The sequence below is a fragment of the Candoia aspera genome, chromosome 15 (assembly GCF_035149785.1).
Source record: "Candoia aspera isolate rCanAsp1 chromosome 15, rCanAsp1.hap2, whole genome shotgun sequence".
Taxonomy (NCBI): Eukaryota; Metazoa; Chordata; class Lepidosauria; order Squamata; family Boidae; genus Candoia; species Candoia aspera.
Window position 1 is genome coordinate 7,086,799 of NC_086167.1, and position 17,284 is coordinate 7,104,082.

The 17,284-nt window shown below is 45.4% G+C and overlaps 1 protein-coding gene across 1 annotated transcript; it reads right to left on the reverse strand.

Moving 5' to 3' along the window:
- Window positions 1-530: 530 nt before the first annotated feature.
- Window positions 531-8,520, reverse strand: SDS (serine dehydratase). The gene is made up of 7 exons (XM_063315533.1): window positions 8,368-8,520; window positions 7,749-7,788; window positions 6,466-6,605; window positions 6,224-6,315; window positions 3,879-4,106; window positions 3,380-3,504; window positions 531-850 (listed from the first exon to the last, which is right to left on the reverse strand). Exons 1-7 carry the CDS (start codon window positions 8,518-8,520, stop codon window positions 531-533), a joined length of 1,098 nt encoding a protein of 365 aa, XP_063171603.1.
- Window positions 8,521-17,284: the final 8,764 nt, after the last annotated feature.

A 17,284-nucleotide genomic window follows, 5' to 3' on the forward strand; every position in this document is an offset into this window, starting at 1 on the left:
TCTAGTTCAAAAGCCCCCCAGGAGGAATTATTTCCATTGCTTTCCCTTGGGATTGAATGGGAGAGCGGGAAGGCCATGGGAGAGGGGATTTCCTGGTACATGTCTTTCCATCACTCTGGAAACTTCCCGGTGGCCCAGACTTTCCAATCTGAAAAAGTCCCCTAGGAGGAAATTGCTAGAAGTAGGCTCCATCTGGAACAGGAAGTTCTTGATCTTCTTCCTGTCCAGGGAGAACCAGTAGCCAGACTTAAGGGATAGTTTCCAAAGCCAGGAGAACACTTTGCCTAGACATCCCACTGGGCAACTGAGCTTCAACCCTACTCAATGGGTTGGGTGAAGACCAACCATCTTCAGTGGGTGAAGACCAAGCTAGACACTGACCTAGCACCAGCCCACTCTTGATGGGTGATCCAACCAACTTTAAGGAAGAAGACACCAGGCCACTGTCCCGTCCCCCCCGTATGTTCCTGTTGCACACCCTTGTGTAAGACACAAGCCAAGGAAAGAAGACAGCAGGAGGCAACTGAGTTTTAATAACTACAGGGTGGCCGGTGTGTCTGGAACGAAGTGTGAAAAACGCTGCCTCTGTTTTGGGAAGACCACAGGGCCATCGCAATGTGGCTCTCTTCTAAGTCATCATCCCACTGCTCCACAGCATTCGAGAAGCCCAGCTGTGACTTGAGATGCTGCAGCTGGGCCAACGTGATGTTGTTTCCCCCACACACGACCACCACGAGGGAGTCCAGGTGGGGCTTCAGTTTGCCTTCTGCCTGAAGCTTTTGCACCACTCTGCTGTAGACAATGGCCAAGGCAGCCCCGCAGGCAGGCTCCACAAGGATCTTCTCATCATCTGTGAGTGTGGGAAAATGGTTATTTAGCCTGCTTGAATTCAGTGAGGAAAAGAGGAAATTGATTTCCATGGTTTCAGCATCATTGTAAATCTAGGGCCATTAAATCTGACAGGCCACTAGATGGCCAAGAAGAATAAGTTTACAGGTAATCCTAAATTAATGACCACAACTGGGACCAGAATTTTGGTTGCTAAGTGAAGCGGTCATTAAGTGAATCTGACCCAATTTTACAACCTTTTTTGCGGTCGTTAAGTGAACCACATGGTCGTTAAGCAAACCACATGGTTCCCCATTGATTTTGCTTGCCAGAAGCTGGCCAGGAAGGTTGAAAATGGTGATCACATAACCATGGGATGCTGCAACGGTCATAAATGTGAACTGGTTGACAAGCGCCCAAATTGTGATCAAGTGACCATGTGGATGCTGCAACAATCATAAGTGTGAGAACCAGTTGTAAGTATTTTCAGCACTGTCTTAAGTCGGAACCATCACTAAACAAATGGTCATTAAGTGAGGACTACCTGTATTGTGTCTCTCTGCTGCCCTCTAGTGGTGTTTTACAGCTCAGCTCTAGTAGTCTCACCTAACAGAAAACTCAGAGAGCGAGTGACATCAGGATTAAAGCTGAAAGGAGGGCCACCAAGAAACAAGATAATGTATTTATGCTGGAAGGGAGTATCCAAGAAGCAGACACCTTGAAGAAAGGTACTGTCATGAGTACAGATGGTGAGCAGGAGGGGGCCCCTATCCAGGGGGAAAACGCATGCGTAGTTTAGAGGCTTTGAACTGTCCTTCGAAGAAACTCAGAGCAGACCCGCCCTGGGTTTTGGGTTTATCTGTGTGGGCTTCCCACGCTCCTTCAGTCTGGTAGGACTTTTCTGTCTATTAGAGCAGTTATGATAAACACTAGAGACTTTTTCCTCGGCGTGGTTCTTGCTTAGTCAGGACAGGTACTCCTGTTAGGGAAAACCTGCCATGTTTTGCTGCACAATCCAGGCATTATTTTTAATTGCCCCAGTCAACATGCCAAGAGATTCACGGATGGCCACTAGCTGGCAGCGAACCAAGAACTCCAACTCTCTGCTGCAATCTAGATGTCCTAACAGCCAGGAGTCACGCTGAGACGAGGAGCAGGTCTCTAGTGTTTATTACTGCTACATTAGACAGAAAATCCTAACAAACTGAAGAAGCGTGGGAAAACCCAGACAGATAAACCCCAAAAGTTAAGGCAGGTCTGATCTGTGTCTCTTTGAATGGCTGCTTAACTCCTCAGTACTACGCATGCGTTTTCCCCCCTGGATAGGGGCCCCCTCCTGCTCACCATCAGTACTCGTGACACTAGGGGCTGTCTAGATTTTTGCAGCCCACATCAAGCAGCCCTAGATTCAGCGTGTCACAGGTTTTTTGGTAGTGTGGCTAAAGAGCTGAGATGTCTTTCCTGAAGAGAACTGCATATACCAATTTCAGTTTTTGGATATAAGGTGGGATGAAGCTGTATGCAAGGGTAGATAGACTGATTCCCCTGTCATCTTGTCTGAATGCTAGGTGAGAAGGGAGGGAATATCTAGTATTATTTCTCTGAAAACAGCATTTAGTATTGCAAGTCTGACCTGCATTACCTTCCACAGCTTGGGTGATTCCAGCCAGTGTGGGGGAAAAAAAAAAAAGATTGGAGGTGGAGGTTGTCATGAACAACCCCCACCTGGGCGTCATTGTGACATGGTGTCAGCCGGGGAATGCTCAGCAAACAAACACATGAAAGCAACAGCCGGCAGGCGGGCAGGAAGGGAAGTTGTTAATTCAGCACCTTGGACCTTCAAATGTGCCGACAGAGGCACGAGGCTAGAGGGGAGGGGAAAAGGAATGTATTTATACCAATATTTGTAAATCTGAAATCACTTGGAACTTTAACATGTCATGAGTTAAAGGTAAAGGTAAAGATTTCTCTTGACATGAAGTCCAGCCGTGTCCAACTCTAGGGGGCGGTGCTCATCTCCGTTTCAAAGCTGAAGAGCCGGCGTTTGTCTGTAGACACTTCCTCCGTGGTCATGTGGCCGGCATGACTACACGGAATGCCGTTACCTGCCCGCCAAAGCGGTACCTATTCATCTACTCACATTGGCATGTTTTCGAACTGCTAGGTTGGCAGGAGCTGGGACTAGCAACGGGAGCTCACCCCGTCACCCGGATTCGAACTGCCGACCTTCCGATCGGCAAGCTCAGCAGCTCAGCGGTTTAACCCGCAGTGCCACCGCGTCCCTGTCATGAGTTACAGAGAGCAATAAAGAATTCCCATCGATTCCAATATGTTTCGTGTATGGAGTACTGATTGCAAGCCAGGACCATCACAGAGGTGGAGGTGGAGGTGGAGGTGGAGGTAGAGGTAGATGTAGACGTAGACGTAGACGTAGACGTAGAAGTAGAAGCTTTTGGTAAAGGTGGAAATGGAGATGGAGGTAGGGGTAGAAATAGTGACAGAGATAGAGAGTCAAAGGTAGGTTGGGTGTGCTAGAAGCTATATCACATACCCACAAACTTCTCAAGAGCTTCGACTGCCTCTTGATCCGTGACCACCACTGATAAAGTGGGGTGCTCCTGAGCCAGCTTCAGAGTCTCTGCTGCCACGATGCTCACCCCCAGAGTTGTAGCAATGCTGAATCCAGAAGGGAAGAGGAGTGTTGTAGTGGCCTGGTTCACTGCACCGAACCATGGCTTGTCTAAACTGTTTGCTGAATAAACCCCAATTAGTCTTACAACACTTTAAGATAGAGGCCATATTTGTCAGCCTCATTTAAAGGGGGTTCGCCTTTGATACTCAACCCTGTTGTGGCTGATTTGGTTTTGGCTTCATGTGGGCTGCACCATGTCCTGTGCAGACCTGAAAGGGGTCTCAGTCAATCCTCTGGTACAGTAGGTTGCGTGAACGCAGCCATTCTGAATTAGGGAAGAGATTGCCACCTCCAGCCCCAATTCTTCTCAGCCAGGACGGCATATACTGGATAGTAGAAGACCATCTCACAGGCTCACCTGGTAATTTGGGGAAGCATCACCAGCTTCCCAGCTGCCAAGGCAGCATTCAGGCTGTGAGCTCCTTTGGTTTCCAAGGCAACAACAGGCACATCATCCCAGCCCACTTCACGCAGGCCTTGGATCACTCCACACAGCATGCCTCCTCCTCCAACAGAGAGTGCCAGTGCTCCAGGTTTGGACACCATCTGCTCCTTCATCTCCCTGACCAGAGACATGTGACCTTCCCTAGAAGGGAGAGGGGTGAGCTGAAATGTCTCAGCAAAGAATTGGGAGGGGAGGGGAGAGGGATTTGTGGGGAAAATGAGACCAATGGTAGACCATATTTCTGCCCCGACTCTTCTCAGTGCCTTGAAGGATACTTTATCCAGGCCTTGATGGGGCACAAGGATGCTAATGCAGAAACTGCTTGGAGGGAGAAGGGGAATCCTGAAACAAAACCAAAAACATCCCACTTTAGACAACAGCCATGTCTACCACCTGGACTGGAAACATGGGTTCACACCACTGGGCATTGACCATGGGCCCAGGATCCCAGCACTGAATTTCCTCTTCCAGCCTTTTCCTTGATCTTAATCTGAAAGGTCACTAAGGGGAGAAAGAAGCTCAGCATCAATTCCTGCTCCACGCTCTATCAAAGTAACACTCCATCAGGACCCCAGGACCCCAGTAGAACTTTTGCCATCAGTAGAGCTTTTGCCAGTAGAACTCAGTAGAACTTCCCAGGATCAGAAGTTGCTACTGAGGCCGATGTGCTGTTTCTCTCTGCTTTCTTCAAGAGAAGAGAAGACAATGGTAGCTGCTGTTGACCTTTGTCGAAACAGAATCTAGAATCAGGGAGGTTAGGTGACCTCTTCCAAATGGGTTGGACTTCAACTCCCAACAACCCAGATGAAATCCAACCTCTGGTTTAGAGCTGAGATGGATCTTTGGCCTGATCAGCTGCATCTCTTTCTTACATTTAGATAATGCACCTCAGAGTGGTAGCTCAGAGCAATAGTGTTGCTGTGGCATAATGGGAATAATCTTGACTAGGACCAGGAAGACTGAGCCACTGACATTTGCTGGGTGACTTTGAGTCTGTTAATCCAACCTACCATGCCAGGTTGGTGGTGTGCAGACAGTAAGACTAATAACAGCAAAGTAAGAACAAGTATTAATTTGTAGAATGCTTACTAAAGGTGGGAACATGGATGGAGAAATCTGAAGATGTGCAAATGCTGGTCAAAAGGTAGTATTTAGTACGTGGTCTGATGAGCAGATGTATGCTGTATGCTCTTTTTTCTTCAGTGAAACTAATGAGGAGACATTGAAACAAGAACTAGGGTTTTCTATGATCTTTTTGAGTAGGGTTAAGCAAGTGACAGATAGGGGCAGGTCCTTCAAGACTTTGAGAGAACAGAAATCATGCTTCCCCAAAGAGCTTGCAAGTGGAAACACAGCACCCGTCTTCAGCCTGTTAAAGTAGCCACATATTTTCCCAAGGTTGCAAATTTGATGGTGTTGAGATAGTTGGTATGTGCATTCTGTGAAGCACTTTTTAGACCAAGTCTGAACTGCAGCACAGCCTTCCTTAAAAACTCAGAGGAGCAAACTCAGCTAAGCCAATAAAGGGGTAGAGGTGTGTTTGAGCCTTGATTTAGACCAGCCTTGAAATCAAATGCAGAAGGGCATTTGATATATAGCAAGGGGCCATAAATTGGATCTGAGAAATTTGAATTGAATGACCTCCAATGGTGTCTACAGTCATTGTATGGACAGAGCTGGGCTTCACACAAAAATTGATTTATGACCTTGGCCTCAAAAACTTTCAGGATGCCTTGAGGATGTAATTTCCATCCTGGCATAAGAGAAGCTAAGAATGGCCTATGTGGTCCTTTGGGCACTCTTTAGAATAGGTCTTAGTTGGGCTTTCCAGGAGCTACAGATGTGAAAAACAATTCCTAGATATCAAAAAAATATGACTTGTCCTATGTCGTTCCTATTAATTTGCCATTGATGCCTGTGGCTTGCGGATCTTTTCATAAAGGCCATAACCTTTTTTTTTTCCTTTTGGATATAATATAATTAATCCTATCTTTATTCAGTGGGAGGTAAAGGAATGAAGTCCTGCCCTGAAGCCAAGAGAGATAACAGCAGCATCTGTGTAAAGAATTTCTTCTTGGTCTGTCAGCTAAGATCAAGTGTGTAGTTGTGTGGATAAAATTAAGGGATGGAATGAGATCTTGAGCTCTTAAAGGAAAGATGGGGCTATAAATTTAATGGAGGAGGAGAAGGAGGAGAAGAAGGAGGAGGTGTATCTCTTTTGAGAAGTTCTTTCTCTCCTACTCTTCTAGATCACTTACCAAATCAGGGGGTCATCAAATGGAGGCACATAGACCCACTCAGGGTTGTTCTTCACCAGCTCCTTAGCTGCTTTTGTGCTTTCTGTCAGTACCTGGGGGGATGAAGTCACTTTGTTAGATCGAGACGCTGAGAAAACAAAAACAAGAAATATCTACCACTATCGGCAACCCTCAAGAACGACAATAATAGCAGATCTTCAGATGATTGTTCCTCAGCCCACCTCGACCCTCTCCAAACGTACCTTTCCTTCAACACACACAGAGCTGCCTTCTTCCTTTAGTCGCTCAATGGTGAAAGCTGGGGTAGAGGAGGGGACATAGATGGTGGCCGGGATCCCCAACATTCGGGCAGAGTAGGCAACTGCAAGGCCAGCATTTCCACCTGAAAGGAAGGTTGTTTGGCATTACATGACCCAAGACTTGGTGGTTGTCTCTGTTTGCTTACAACTATGCAGCAGAAGTAGCACAGTTGAAGTTCTCCATGTACTGATGGGTTCTACCTCCTCTCAGTCCCAGCCAACATGGCAGGTGTCTAGGGATGATGGGAATTACAACCCAGAGACAGCTGATTGGCCCCAGCTCCCCAAATTTATATTAGAACTCCATTAGTGGCTGACAAACAAAAGCATGACACGTTATGGAATGAAGCTCGGATCCTGATGAAAGGGTGGTCCTTCTAAATATGGTCCTACAGTACATATTTTTAGATTTTTTGAAATGTTTCAGGAACCGCCTTTCAAGGTTATTTTAATTATGTGTTGTATTGTTGAAAGTGCTGTGAGGTGCTTTAGAAGGATATAGATGAAAATAAATAAGCATTTGTACAGAATGTTCAAAGGCTGCAAGAGTTGCATGACTTCTCCAAAACTTTTCTTCTGCTCCATCACATCATATATTGTCCCTATCTCATTTGCAGACTGCTTCATAATTACAGGCAGGTCAAAAGATTTCACCAAAGTAGATTTTTGTTGGGGGGGAGCAATTCTTTTTCAATCAAAAGAAGTGTGTGTGTGTGTGTTTGTGTGTCAAACCAGTCAAGAGCCACACCCATGCAGTTGAAGTCCCACCCCTTTTTATGTGCCTCACATGTGCTGCACGCAGAAAAGGAACTGAGCTTTGATTATACGGATGCAGCTGCCATCTTGACTTTGTTGACATCCCCCATCCCACAGATGCCCCTGAGGATGATAGGAGAATGGGAAAGAAAAAGAAAATGTGGTCCCAGCGCTGAGCTGAAGCACTTTGTAAGTCTTGGCTGGTAGGAACCTGAATAATCCAGTTTAGCTGATATGGGGATGGCCACCTTCCCGACTTTTCATGGGGACTTATGGGAAGTTTGTTGAAGATGGAGGTGCAGTTTGAACCTCGACTTCCTCTTCCACAGCGCAGTCATTTTGCTGTTACAATACATCAGCCAGTAGACTGGGATCACCTAACGGTCTTCATCCCTGGGGTCCCCCTTTCTCACACACATGCTCACACAGCACCCGTATTTGCTGGAAGGCTGCAGCGGGTATCCATTTACCTGAGGAACTGACAAAATGCTTGCAACCTCGTTCCACCCACTGTGGAAGCAAAAACAGAAGAATGAGAAGGCGACAATCTTAATGTCACAGGAGAATTTCAACTCATGGCAGACGTTTCTCAATCTATGCCCCTCAAAAATAGGGAAAATGGGGATTTGCCAAATATGCCTGAATGACAGCTCCCATTGGTTATGTTGGTTGGGACTGATGATGGTTTTGATTCATCAATATGGATCATGGTCATGACTGAATGTGTGTGTGTATCCATGATTGAATATACACCTAAAAATTAGGAGGATTTTTCCTTAGGCTTCTGAAACCTACAAAACTGGCTATTTCATTACCTCCATATTAACATTAGAGGGCTTCAAACAGAGGCTGGATATTCATCTGTCAGAGATGCTGTACTAGATCCTGCACTGGGTAGGAGTTGGACTATATGACCTGCATGCTACCTTCTGACTCAAGGATTCTGAAATTCTCTTTAAAAAAATTAAAGTATCATCTAATATGCTGAATATGGGTCTTCCGGGGCACAACCCCTTTTTCAAGCACTGTCAGAGGTGAATTTGACAACCCCCGTCATGTCCCACTCATAGATTCTCCTCCAATCCATACCGTTTTGCAGAAATTCCCAATGCCCCGTATCTTAAAAGAACCTGTGGGTTGGGCACACTCCAGTTTCAGGTAGACCTTGGTGCCAGCCAGCTTGGAGAGAAGGACGCTCTCTCTCAGTGGTGTATTCACATGGAGTGGGTTAGAAGGAGCCATCCTAGAAGGCTGAGAAAATAAAGATGATGAGATCCAGAACAACTGAAGTCCAGAACAGTTGCATTACTTCTTTAATCTACACTTACAGACAAAAGGATTCTGGCCTGCTTCTACAGACAAATCCATTTATTATCTCGTAAGCTTTGTTGGATCATGTCTTTATCAGATGCCTCTGATGGTGGAGTGTGATTTCTGGACATTATCATTAGAAACTGAAAAACATGGCTTTGCCATCTGGCCTGGGGATCCGGTAGCATGGATATGGAGACTGTATTGCTAGAGAAACTGAGGGTGCTCTCCCACAGATTATGGGGTTTTTTTTTACAGTTTTTACGGTTTTTAATGTTTTTGTTGTTATGTTTGTGCATTGTCCTGTGTTTTTACTGCTCAGACCCATGTACGTGAGGTGGGCAATTATATAAATTTACCCAACACAAAAATAAATACATTGGGTTATTAATTAATTAATTAATTAATTAATTCATCATATTTATATAGCCGCCCATCTCACAAAATGTGACTCTGGGTGGTGTTTATATATGGCCTTAGGCTATATTCAACTAACGAAGGGTTGTTGTTGTTTTGTGCCTTTGAGTCAACTTTTTGACTCCTGGCGACTGCCTGGACAAGTCCTTGCAGTTTTCTTGGCAAGGTTTTTCAGAAGTGGTTTGCCATTGCCAGCTTCCTAGGGCTGAGAGCGAGTGACTGGCCCAAGGTCACCCAGCTGGCTTCGTGCCAGGGACTAGAACTCACAGACTCCCAGTTTCTAGCCTGATGCCTTAACCACTGCACCAAACTGGCTCTCAATGAGTTCTTAAGGTGCCATAAAACTTTCTTCCAGTTGCCTGGAGTCTCCCCTAAGCTGTCTACGTATCTGAACCGCAAACATTGGCATGGCCACAAGATGGCAGAAAAGAGTGAGAGTTTTCTGCCTTTTTTTTTTAGCTGCCTGCCCCCTAGGAGTCATTTGGAACTTTACAGCCCAGATGTGGAAGTCCTTCCCTATGTCAAAGCAGACTGTCACCTAAGGTCCCGCAGCTAGCTAGATGAGTGCTTGTATCAATGGATGCTGTGCTTACAACTTCCAGCTGAAATTCAACCCTGCAGCTGTCCAGGAGGGAGCAGGGAATGACGGACCATTGTTCCTGCCATGGAGGGGAACAATGGGATTTTTAAAGCTTTTTTTTTTTTCCTTCATGGGTTGCATCTGTGCAATTTCAGCTGTTCCCTGCACGTCAGTTTCCATACTTCAATCTGGCCATCTTATCAGGAGTGGCATGGTGCTATTGTCTAGCGATGAAGCTATTTTCTCTCTGACCACTGTAAGACTCCAAAGTCCAAAACGGTGGCTTTACCAGGGTGGTCGAACTACGATTCCCAGAATCTCTTAGCACTGGCTACGCTAGCTACTGTTTGGAATGGTAGTTCAGCAGCATCTGGGGAAAGAGATCCACTCATCTTACAAACTTGGATACATGTCAACATTTTTCATTCTCTGGGGGTTTTCTTTCATCTGCAATTTCTGTTGAAAGATAAGATTTACTTATTACAGGGTTTCCCACCCCAGGCAACTTCCAGTGGGGTGGACTTCCCAGTTGTCACTGCAGTTACTGGCTGCAGTGGGGGTGGGGGCGGGTATCCAATGATACTACAGGTAGTCCTCGTTTAGTGTCCACAATTGGGACCGGCAACTCAGTTGTTAAGTGAAGCGATCGCTGAGTGAAATTGTGACTGTGCTTATGATCTGACTTCAGCTTTCCTTTGCTTTACAGACCTGTGAAGGTCATTAATGTGAGGATTGGTCACAAAGTTACTTTTTCATCACTGTCATAACTGTGAATGGTCACTAAATGGGGACTACCTGTGTTTTCAAGGAATAATGGAAGGAGTTCAGGGAGTTGGTTCACATGATGTGAATAAGTGGAAATAAGGATAAGTGGGAATGGCTAATTTAAGGTACGGCTTATTGTGAGAACTCAGCCATTACAGCCAGCAGATTGAAGCAAGCCACCACATCAAGCCATACTATGATTTGTTTTCGGGCTTTGCATTTTAGACAAAGAAAACTTTTGGGTTGTATTAATGCACTATGTTTAATACAATGTGTGTGTTTAGAAGGGAATTAGTCTTGGGAATTCCTGGGTGGCATCTCTGGTTAAAAACAAGATCTCTGATGGAAGGTCTGGGAAAGATTTCTGCCCCAAACCTTTGAATGCATTGGTCACCTAGAAAAATGCGGAGACAAAACTGAGCAAAGGTTTTCTGCAAAGTTAGAACATTTATTCATCTGACCCAGATGACTCCTTGGAATGGCAGTATCTTTCTCAGAGATTCAGGGAAAGATCTTTTCCGTAGCTTCTCCTTTTCAGTCCTTTTATATCAGAAGGAATTAAATGGGAAATCTTAATGGAAATAAGGAGATGCTATACCACTGATTGACTGATCTCTATCTATCATCAATCATCATCATAATCAATCATCAATCTGCCTATCTACCACTCTCTGTGTGCCTCTATCTCTATTTATATCTCTGTATCTCTGTATCTATCTATCTATATCTATCTATCATCTATCTATCATCTATCTATCTATCTATCTATCTATCTATCTATCTATCTATCATCCATCTATCTATCTATCATCTATCTATCTCTGCCTCCCTCTGTCTGTATATCTATCAGCCTATCTACCTACATTTTATATCATCAATCTATCATCTATCAACTGTCTGTCTGTCTATCATCTATCTATCTATCTCAATCCAATACCATTTTTGCCCCTTTAGCCAAAGTATTACTCAAAGGGACAGGGAGAGAGAAGAAGAAAAATGCTTTAGGCACCTATTTAAAAGTCTTCCTTACTTTCCCTCTGAATCAGGATCAGGCAGCCTCATCTGTTGCTATATATTCATCCGTTGCTATACATCACCCTGCTGAAACAAAACCATCCCTCCAGCCAATTTTCTATTGATGAAATCCACCCTCTTGTCTGAGTTTTGATTATCTGACACCCCGGCCCTTCTCACCTGCTGCTAATCCAGAGGCTGAAAGAGTGTTGCTTACTGTGAGTCCTTTAAGCAACTTTGAAGGAGCGGCTGAGAAACAAGGAAACACTTACCCCTGAGAGATCCAGGGAAGGCTGTGGAAAATGGGTTGCCAAGAGCAATGGGTGGTGAGATGGACTGGGTGGCCTTCAGGGATGGAAGCAACTGCAGTTACTTTTGGTGATGTTTTCTTCTCTTGGGCAGCTTTGATCTTGGACTTCACGGTGTCCTTGGAGAACATGGGTCCTTCTGTCCCACTTTATAAGCTGGTGGTCTTGGCTTGGGGGCTGATGAGGGGAGGGAATGAGGCATCCCCCAAGACTACCCCCCTGATCTCAGATGACATCACTCTTTTCTCTGTTCCAACCCGAAATTCCAACTGAGGAGAAAAAGCAGCAGAAAGGATGAGGGTTGGGGGTTAAGGGAGGGGTTAAAGCTCCTTCTGCCATTTCAATTCCAAAAGGGGAGATGGGCCTCGCTGGCTGGTTGGTTGGTTGCAGGGCGGGGGGCAGAGGGCTGAAGAGACAAAAGGACCCTTCACTCTGATCAAACCGGCTCAAACCAGGTCGGGTGGCTTGAGCCGGAATGGGGAGCGAGCCACCGAAAACACCCATCCAGCCAGCAAATCAACAGGCAAAGCGGACGTATTCACAGCAGGCAGCTTTCCCCTGCTCTACCCCCACCCCACCCCCTTTCCACGTCTGTAACTCTGCCTCGTTCCTTTTATTTAAAAGTTTCTCTACGATCAACTTAAAAAAAAAGAACGATCAATCAAAACCCACCCTGAAAAAGAAGAACATTCTACTAAAGGACAGCAGCACCACTGTTTTGCACCCAGGGCCAGAATAGAGAGAATAGGCAGGTTCGCTGATATTCTGAAAAATGCCCAGCCAGGTCTGTTAGATTACAACACATCACCAGACCCAGTGCCCCTGGGGAAGAGATGAAGCTTCTGCCAGAACCACAGGCTAAAGCAGCCTTTCTCAACCTTTGGACCCTGGAAGAAGCCTGGAAATAGTTTCCAGGCCTTGGAGAACCCCTGCCCATTCAGGCTCAAAGACAGGCCAGAAGTTGCAAAATTATTCTATTTGTTTCATGGGCAGCCCTGTATGTAGGCACTAACAATGTCCTTAGACTGGAAATAAAGAGTGAAACTTTATTTAAAGTTTATTTAAAATAAGGAATGAAACTCGTCTCTTTAATGGGAAATTGCCTGAATTTGAAATAATTTTTTAAATAAAGGGTGATCTCCCAGAGAACAGCCTCTTGTGGAAGCCAAGGGTGCCTTGGAACCTGGATTGAGAAACCCTGGGCTGAAGAGCAACATCTCAGAGAGAATTGGTTCTTTGTTGGTGAGGATGTTCTCATATACCCTCCTTCAGCTGGTTCACCTCTATGTAGCTGGCAAGGCTTCCTGTGTGCCATAGGACAAAAAATCAGGAGAAGGAGTTTGCTAGCCCCCTTCCCAACACATTTTATGAAAAGACACACAAGTTTTCAGGAGCCTGAATTCCGTTGCATCCAGTGGAGCGGCTGTGGCACCAGAAAGCTGCTGCCTTTGAATAAAATGTGTTCGCCGGAAAAGGTGCTACCAGATGCTTTCTGATTTTTTCCCCTGGGTACTGGTATCACTGCCTTGGTGCCAGTATTGCGGGCAGCATGAAGCAGTGGCTCCTTTGCAATATACCAAAGGTTCTGCAGGAAATGCAGACTGGAGATGGCTGAGAGAACAGAGCATAAAAGGCAGATTTCAGCAAGGAGGAACTGCTAGCAAGGCTCAGCGTAACTGGGCATTGGTCACGGGCTCCAAAGAGCGCAGGGATTGTTAGCAGATTGCTAGGAAAGCCTTTGGCCCAGGAGAGATCAGAAAAGTCACACACCAGGCATTTCTATAAAAATAATTTTATTTACAGAAAGCAAAACATATTTAAAAGCTTCTGCATTCTTACAGGCTCTCAGTGAGAGCTGCTTAACTCTCTACATGCCTACACAGAAGGGAAACTGAAACTAAAACAAGTCCAGGCAAGTTCTTCTCCCCAGGTGCAAAAATTAACATCCGAAAAGAGGACAATTAAATTCAACCTCTTCACCTGGCCAAAATGATTAGTTACCATAGTACCCCTAATCTGTAGTAGAAAACATATTAACAGGGATGACCTTGGAGAAGGTGTGCAGAGATGGTTAGCAAAATATGAGCTCAGTCCAGGAAAACAGGAAGGCATAAGAAAGAAACTCAGGATTGTCCCAGCTTGGATCTCTTTGGCAGTGGTTCTTCAAATTGCTTCATTCTGGGATTTTCTCCCCAGTTTCCCAGTCCTGAGATTTCCTAGTGGCCTCTCATCCAAGGATTAACCAGTATGAACCTACTTATGTTTTCTAAGATCAGCCAAGATTGGCTAAGGGTTGCTGCCTGTTGTGATTATTTGGCAGAGAAGGGGAGCGACTCAGGAGGGCTGATTCTGGAAATGTGGTGGACCCAGAGAGGACATCTTGGCTTCCATGAAAAATCTGGACCCATCATGGTTGCCACAGAACTGGGAGAAATGCTGACTGGTGCTCTTGGGAGCTTGGAATACACATCCCATAAATGCAAATGGCTCCTTGTGCAGGGTATTGTAGTAGAAGCACCATCTGAAGGGCATCAGGTGGCCAACCCTTGAAGTTGAACCTCTTATGTATGATTTGGATATTATCTCAAAGTAGAACCTCCAATGGGACGCGGTGGCGCTGCGGGTTAAACCGCTGAGCTGTCGATCGGAAGGTCGGCGGTTCGAAACCGCGCGGCGGGGTGAGCTCCCGTTGCTCGTCCCAGCTTCTGCACACCAAGCAGTTCGAAAACATGCAAATGTGAGTAGATTAATTGGTACCGCTTCGGTGGGAAGGTAACGGCGTTCCGTGAGTCATGCTGGCCACATGACCCGGAAGTGTCCTATGGACAACGCCGGCTCCAAGGCTTTGAAACGGAGATGAGCACCGCCCCCTAGAGTCGGACACGACTGGACTTTACGTCAAGGGAAACCTTTACCTTTACCTTTAGAACCTCCAGTGGCTAGACTCCTCCTTATCTCTTGGGCCTACATCAGCAAGCTGACACCCTCCAAGTTGCAACCCCCCAAATTGGAAAGCTGGGAATCTTGGAATGCATTCATAATTTGCATCCTATAAATTGGTTCTACAGGTAGTCCTCACTTAATGACCATTTGTTTAGTGACAGTTCAAACTTCAAACAGTGCTGAAAAAACTGACTTACAACTGGTGCTCACAGTTACAATCGTCACAGCATCCCCGCAGTCATGTGATCACGATTTGGGTGCTTGGCAACCAGTTTGCATTTATGATGGTTGCGGCATCCTGTGGTCATAAGATCACCATTTCCACTTTCCCATCTGGCTTCTGGCAAGCAAAATCAATGGGGAACTGCATGATTTGCTTAACAACTGCGGTGATTTGCTTAATGACCACTGCAAAAAAGGTGGTAAAATGGGGTCAATTCACTTAATGACCGCTTCGATTAGCAACCAAAATCCCAATTTCCATTGTGATTATTAAGTGAGGACTACTTGTATTCTGATTACTCGTCCCGTTTTTGCTAATCATGAGATGGAGTGAGGCATCTTGCAAATTCATCTCATTTCACCTGTTGGAAATTTTAATTGGTTTCTCATTGCTGGGGCTTCAGTTCTGCTCCCATGTAGTACTCAAACATATTTTCACTACCGTGGCACCTAGAAACTTATTATAAAGTATTGATTCTCCCCAAGCGGGCGTTCGTACTGATTCTGCAATCGAACGAAGCTCTTGTTGACATAAGTTCCTGCAGATCTCATTTTGGCAGCAAGTAACTTTTTTCCCCCCTTTTGCAATGCTCATAAGGCCTGCTTTATGAACTTGAGTTCCCTTCACCTTAGCCATCTTAGTACTTCCAGGGTTCACCTGCTACTTTTAAAACGGGTTGAAAGAAAAGCTATCAGGAGGCTTTGATTCTACTGAGTGGAGGACCAATCATGTTAGCTTGAATTACCTACCTTTAATAGCTTGATTTATATAGGAGGAACTGCCCCATCAGAGGCCTTAGGGGGCAGAAAGACCTGCACAGGTGGCTCAAAGGACCTCCAAGAAGAACATGGTGGCAACAGCTCCAGAAACACGTGGTTTCCCTGAATGTCAAATTCTCTTGATTGCAAAAGAATTCCAGAATTTTTCTCCCTCTAGGGAGGAATGGGTGAAGGGTCAGGTTCCAACAATTGTGACATCCACAACAGAACAACAGGCAAGAGGGGAGGAGATAAGAAAGCCACAAGGTCCTTTTACATCCTCAGCTCCAGAATCCATCCCAAAATCCCAAATCCAGATTTCTTGTTCATGTTACCAGGGCAGGATCTTGGCTATTCCCCATCCACCTCCAAAATCCTTTTTAAAATTTTAAAAAAATAGGCATCCCATTTCCCCCAAAGATTCCCATAATCTGGGGAATTTTTGACTGCAGCTTCCTCATGAATGTCTGTCCTAGATTCTAAGGCTGGGCAAAAATTTAATACAAAATTTGGACTGAGGGTATTTGAGGAAACCTTTGAAACACATGGGCTTTTCAAACTGAATCGGCAAGTTGTGCTGAAATGAGTGTCTCGGTGTGTGCATGTATTCACACTTACACACACACATGTCTAAGGATGGATGGATGGATGGATGGATGGATGGATGGATAGATTATGGGCCATCAAGTTGGTGTTGACTCTTAGCAACCACTTAGATAGCTTTTCTCCATGCCAAATGTCTGTGTGTGTGTGTGTGTGTGTACATATTTCCAACCAGAAGTAGAGAGATGCTAGCTGAGTTAATTCAATGGTGCAATTGCTTGTCATGCAGTCCTGCACTATATATCTTTTAGCTACCTGGTTAGCTCACTGTCGAAATTGCTGTCCTGCAGGGTCCTATCTTCTGCTCTTAGGAACAAAATAAACACATCATTTAGAAACCAGGGGTGAAACAACGAAACACCAGGCCATTGCACACAACAAAAAGGATGGAAGCAAGTGACAACAACAGGACTCCAGAAGATAAGATTTGGAATAAGGGGCTTTTAGCTTGGATCCAAGAACGATAAGGGGAGGGGAGTCGTAACTGAGACAGAAAAAACCATGCATGGCGTAGATGATGTGGAGAGAGACATTTTTCTCCTCTCTCACGTTAGAATTTGTGACCACCCACTGACACTAAATACAGAGAGACTCAAGACTTTTTGCTGCAGGGTGTGGCATAAAAGTGTAGGATTTGCAATTTGCAATTGTCATAAAGGCAATTGGGATGCTTTCAAAAGGAGACTGGATGGGGTTCATGGCCATCAGGCTGTCGGTGGCTAAGAACAGAGATGACTGATTCCTTTCCTCTTAATCGGAGGGAGCCATTTGGTTTCTACAAGGAAAGGTGTGTGTCTCTGTGTGTGGTCCTCTGGTGTGCAAGTTTCCAAATGCATCCAGCTGGGCACTAGATGGGTTGAGGGTCTGATCCAAGAGGGCTGGTCTTGAGTTCTTCTAACTTGAGTTGTCTTGGAAAAACCACGTCTGGGTTAGTGGGGGCTGCAGATAAAGTGTCCCCTGGTTGAGCTTTGGGGATGGGGATGGGGAGTTTCTGCAGATTTCTAAATTTTTCAGGAGCAATTTGTTTTTGAGACTTGGTTTTCTGATAAGATTTTGGAATTTTTCCCCTCTCACCTTATCCCAG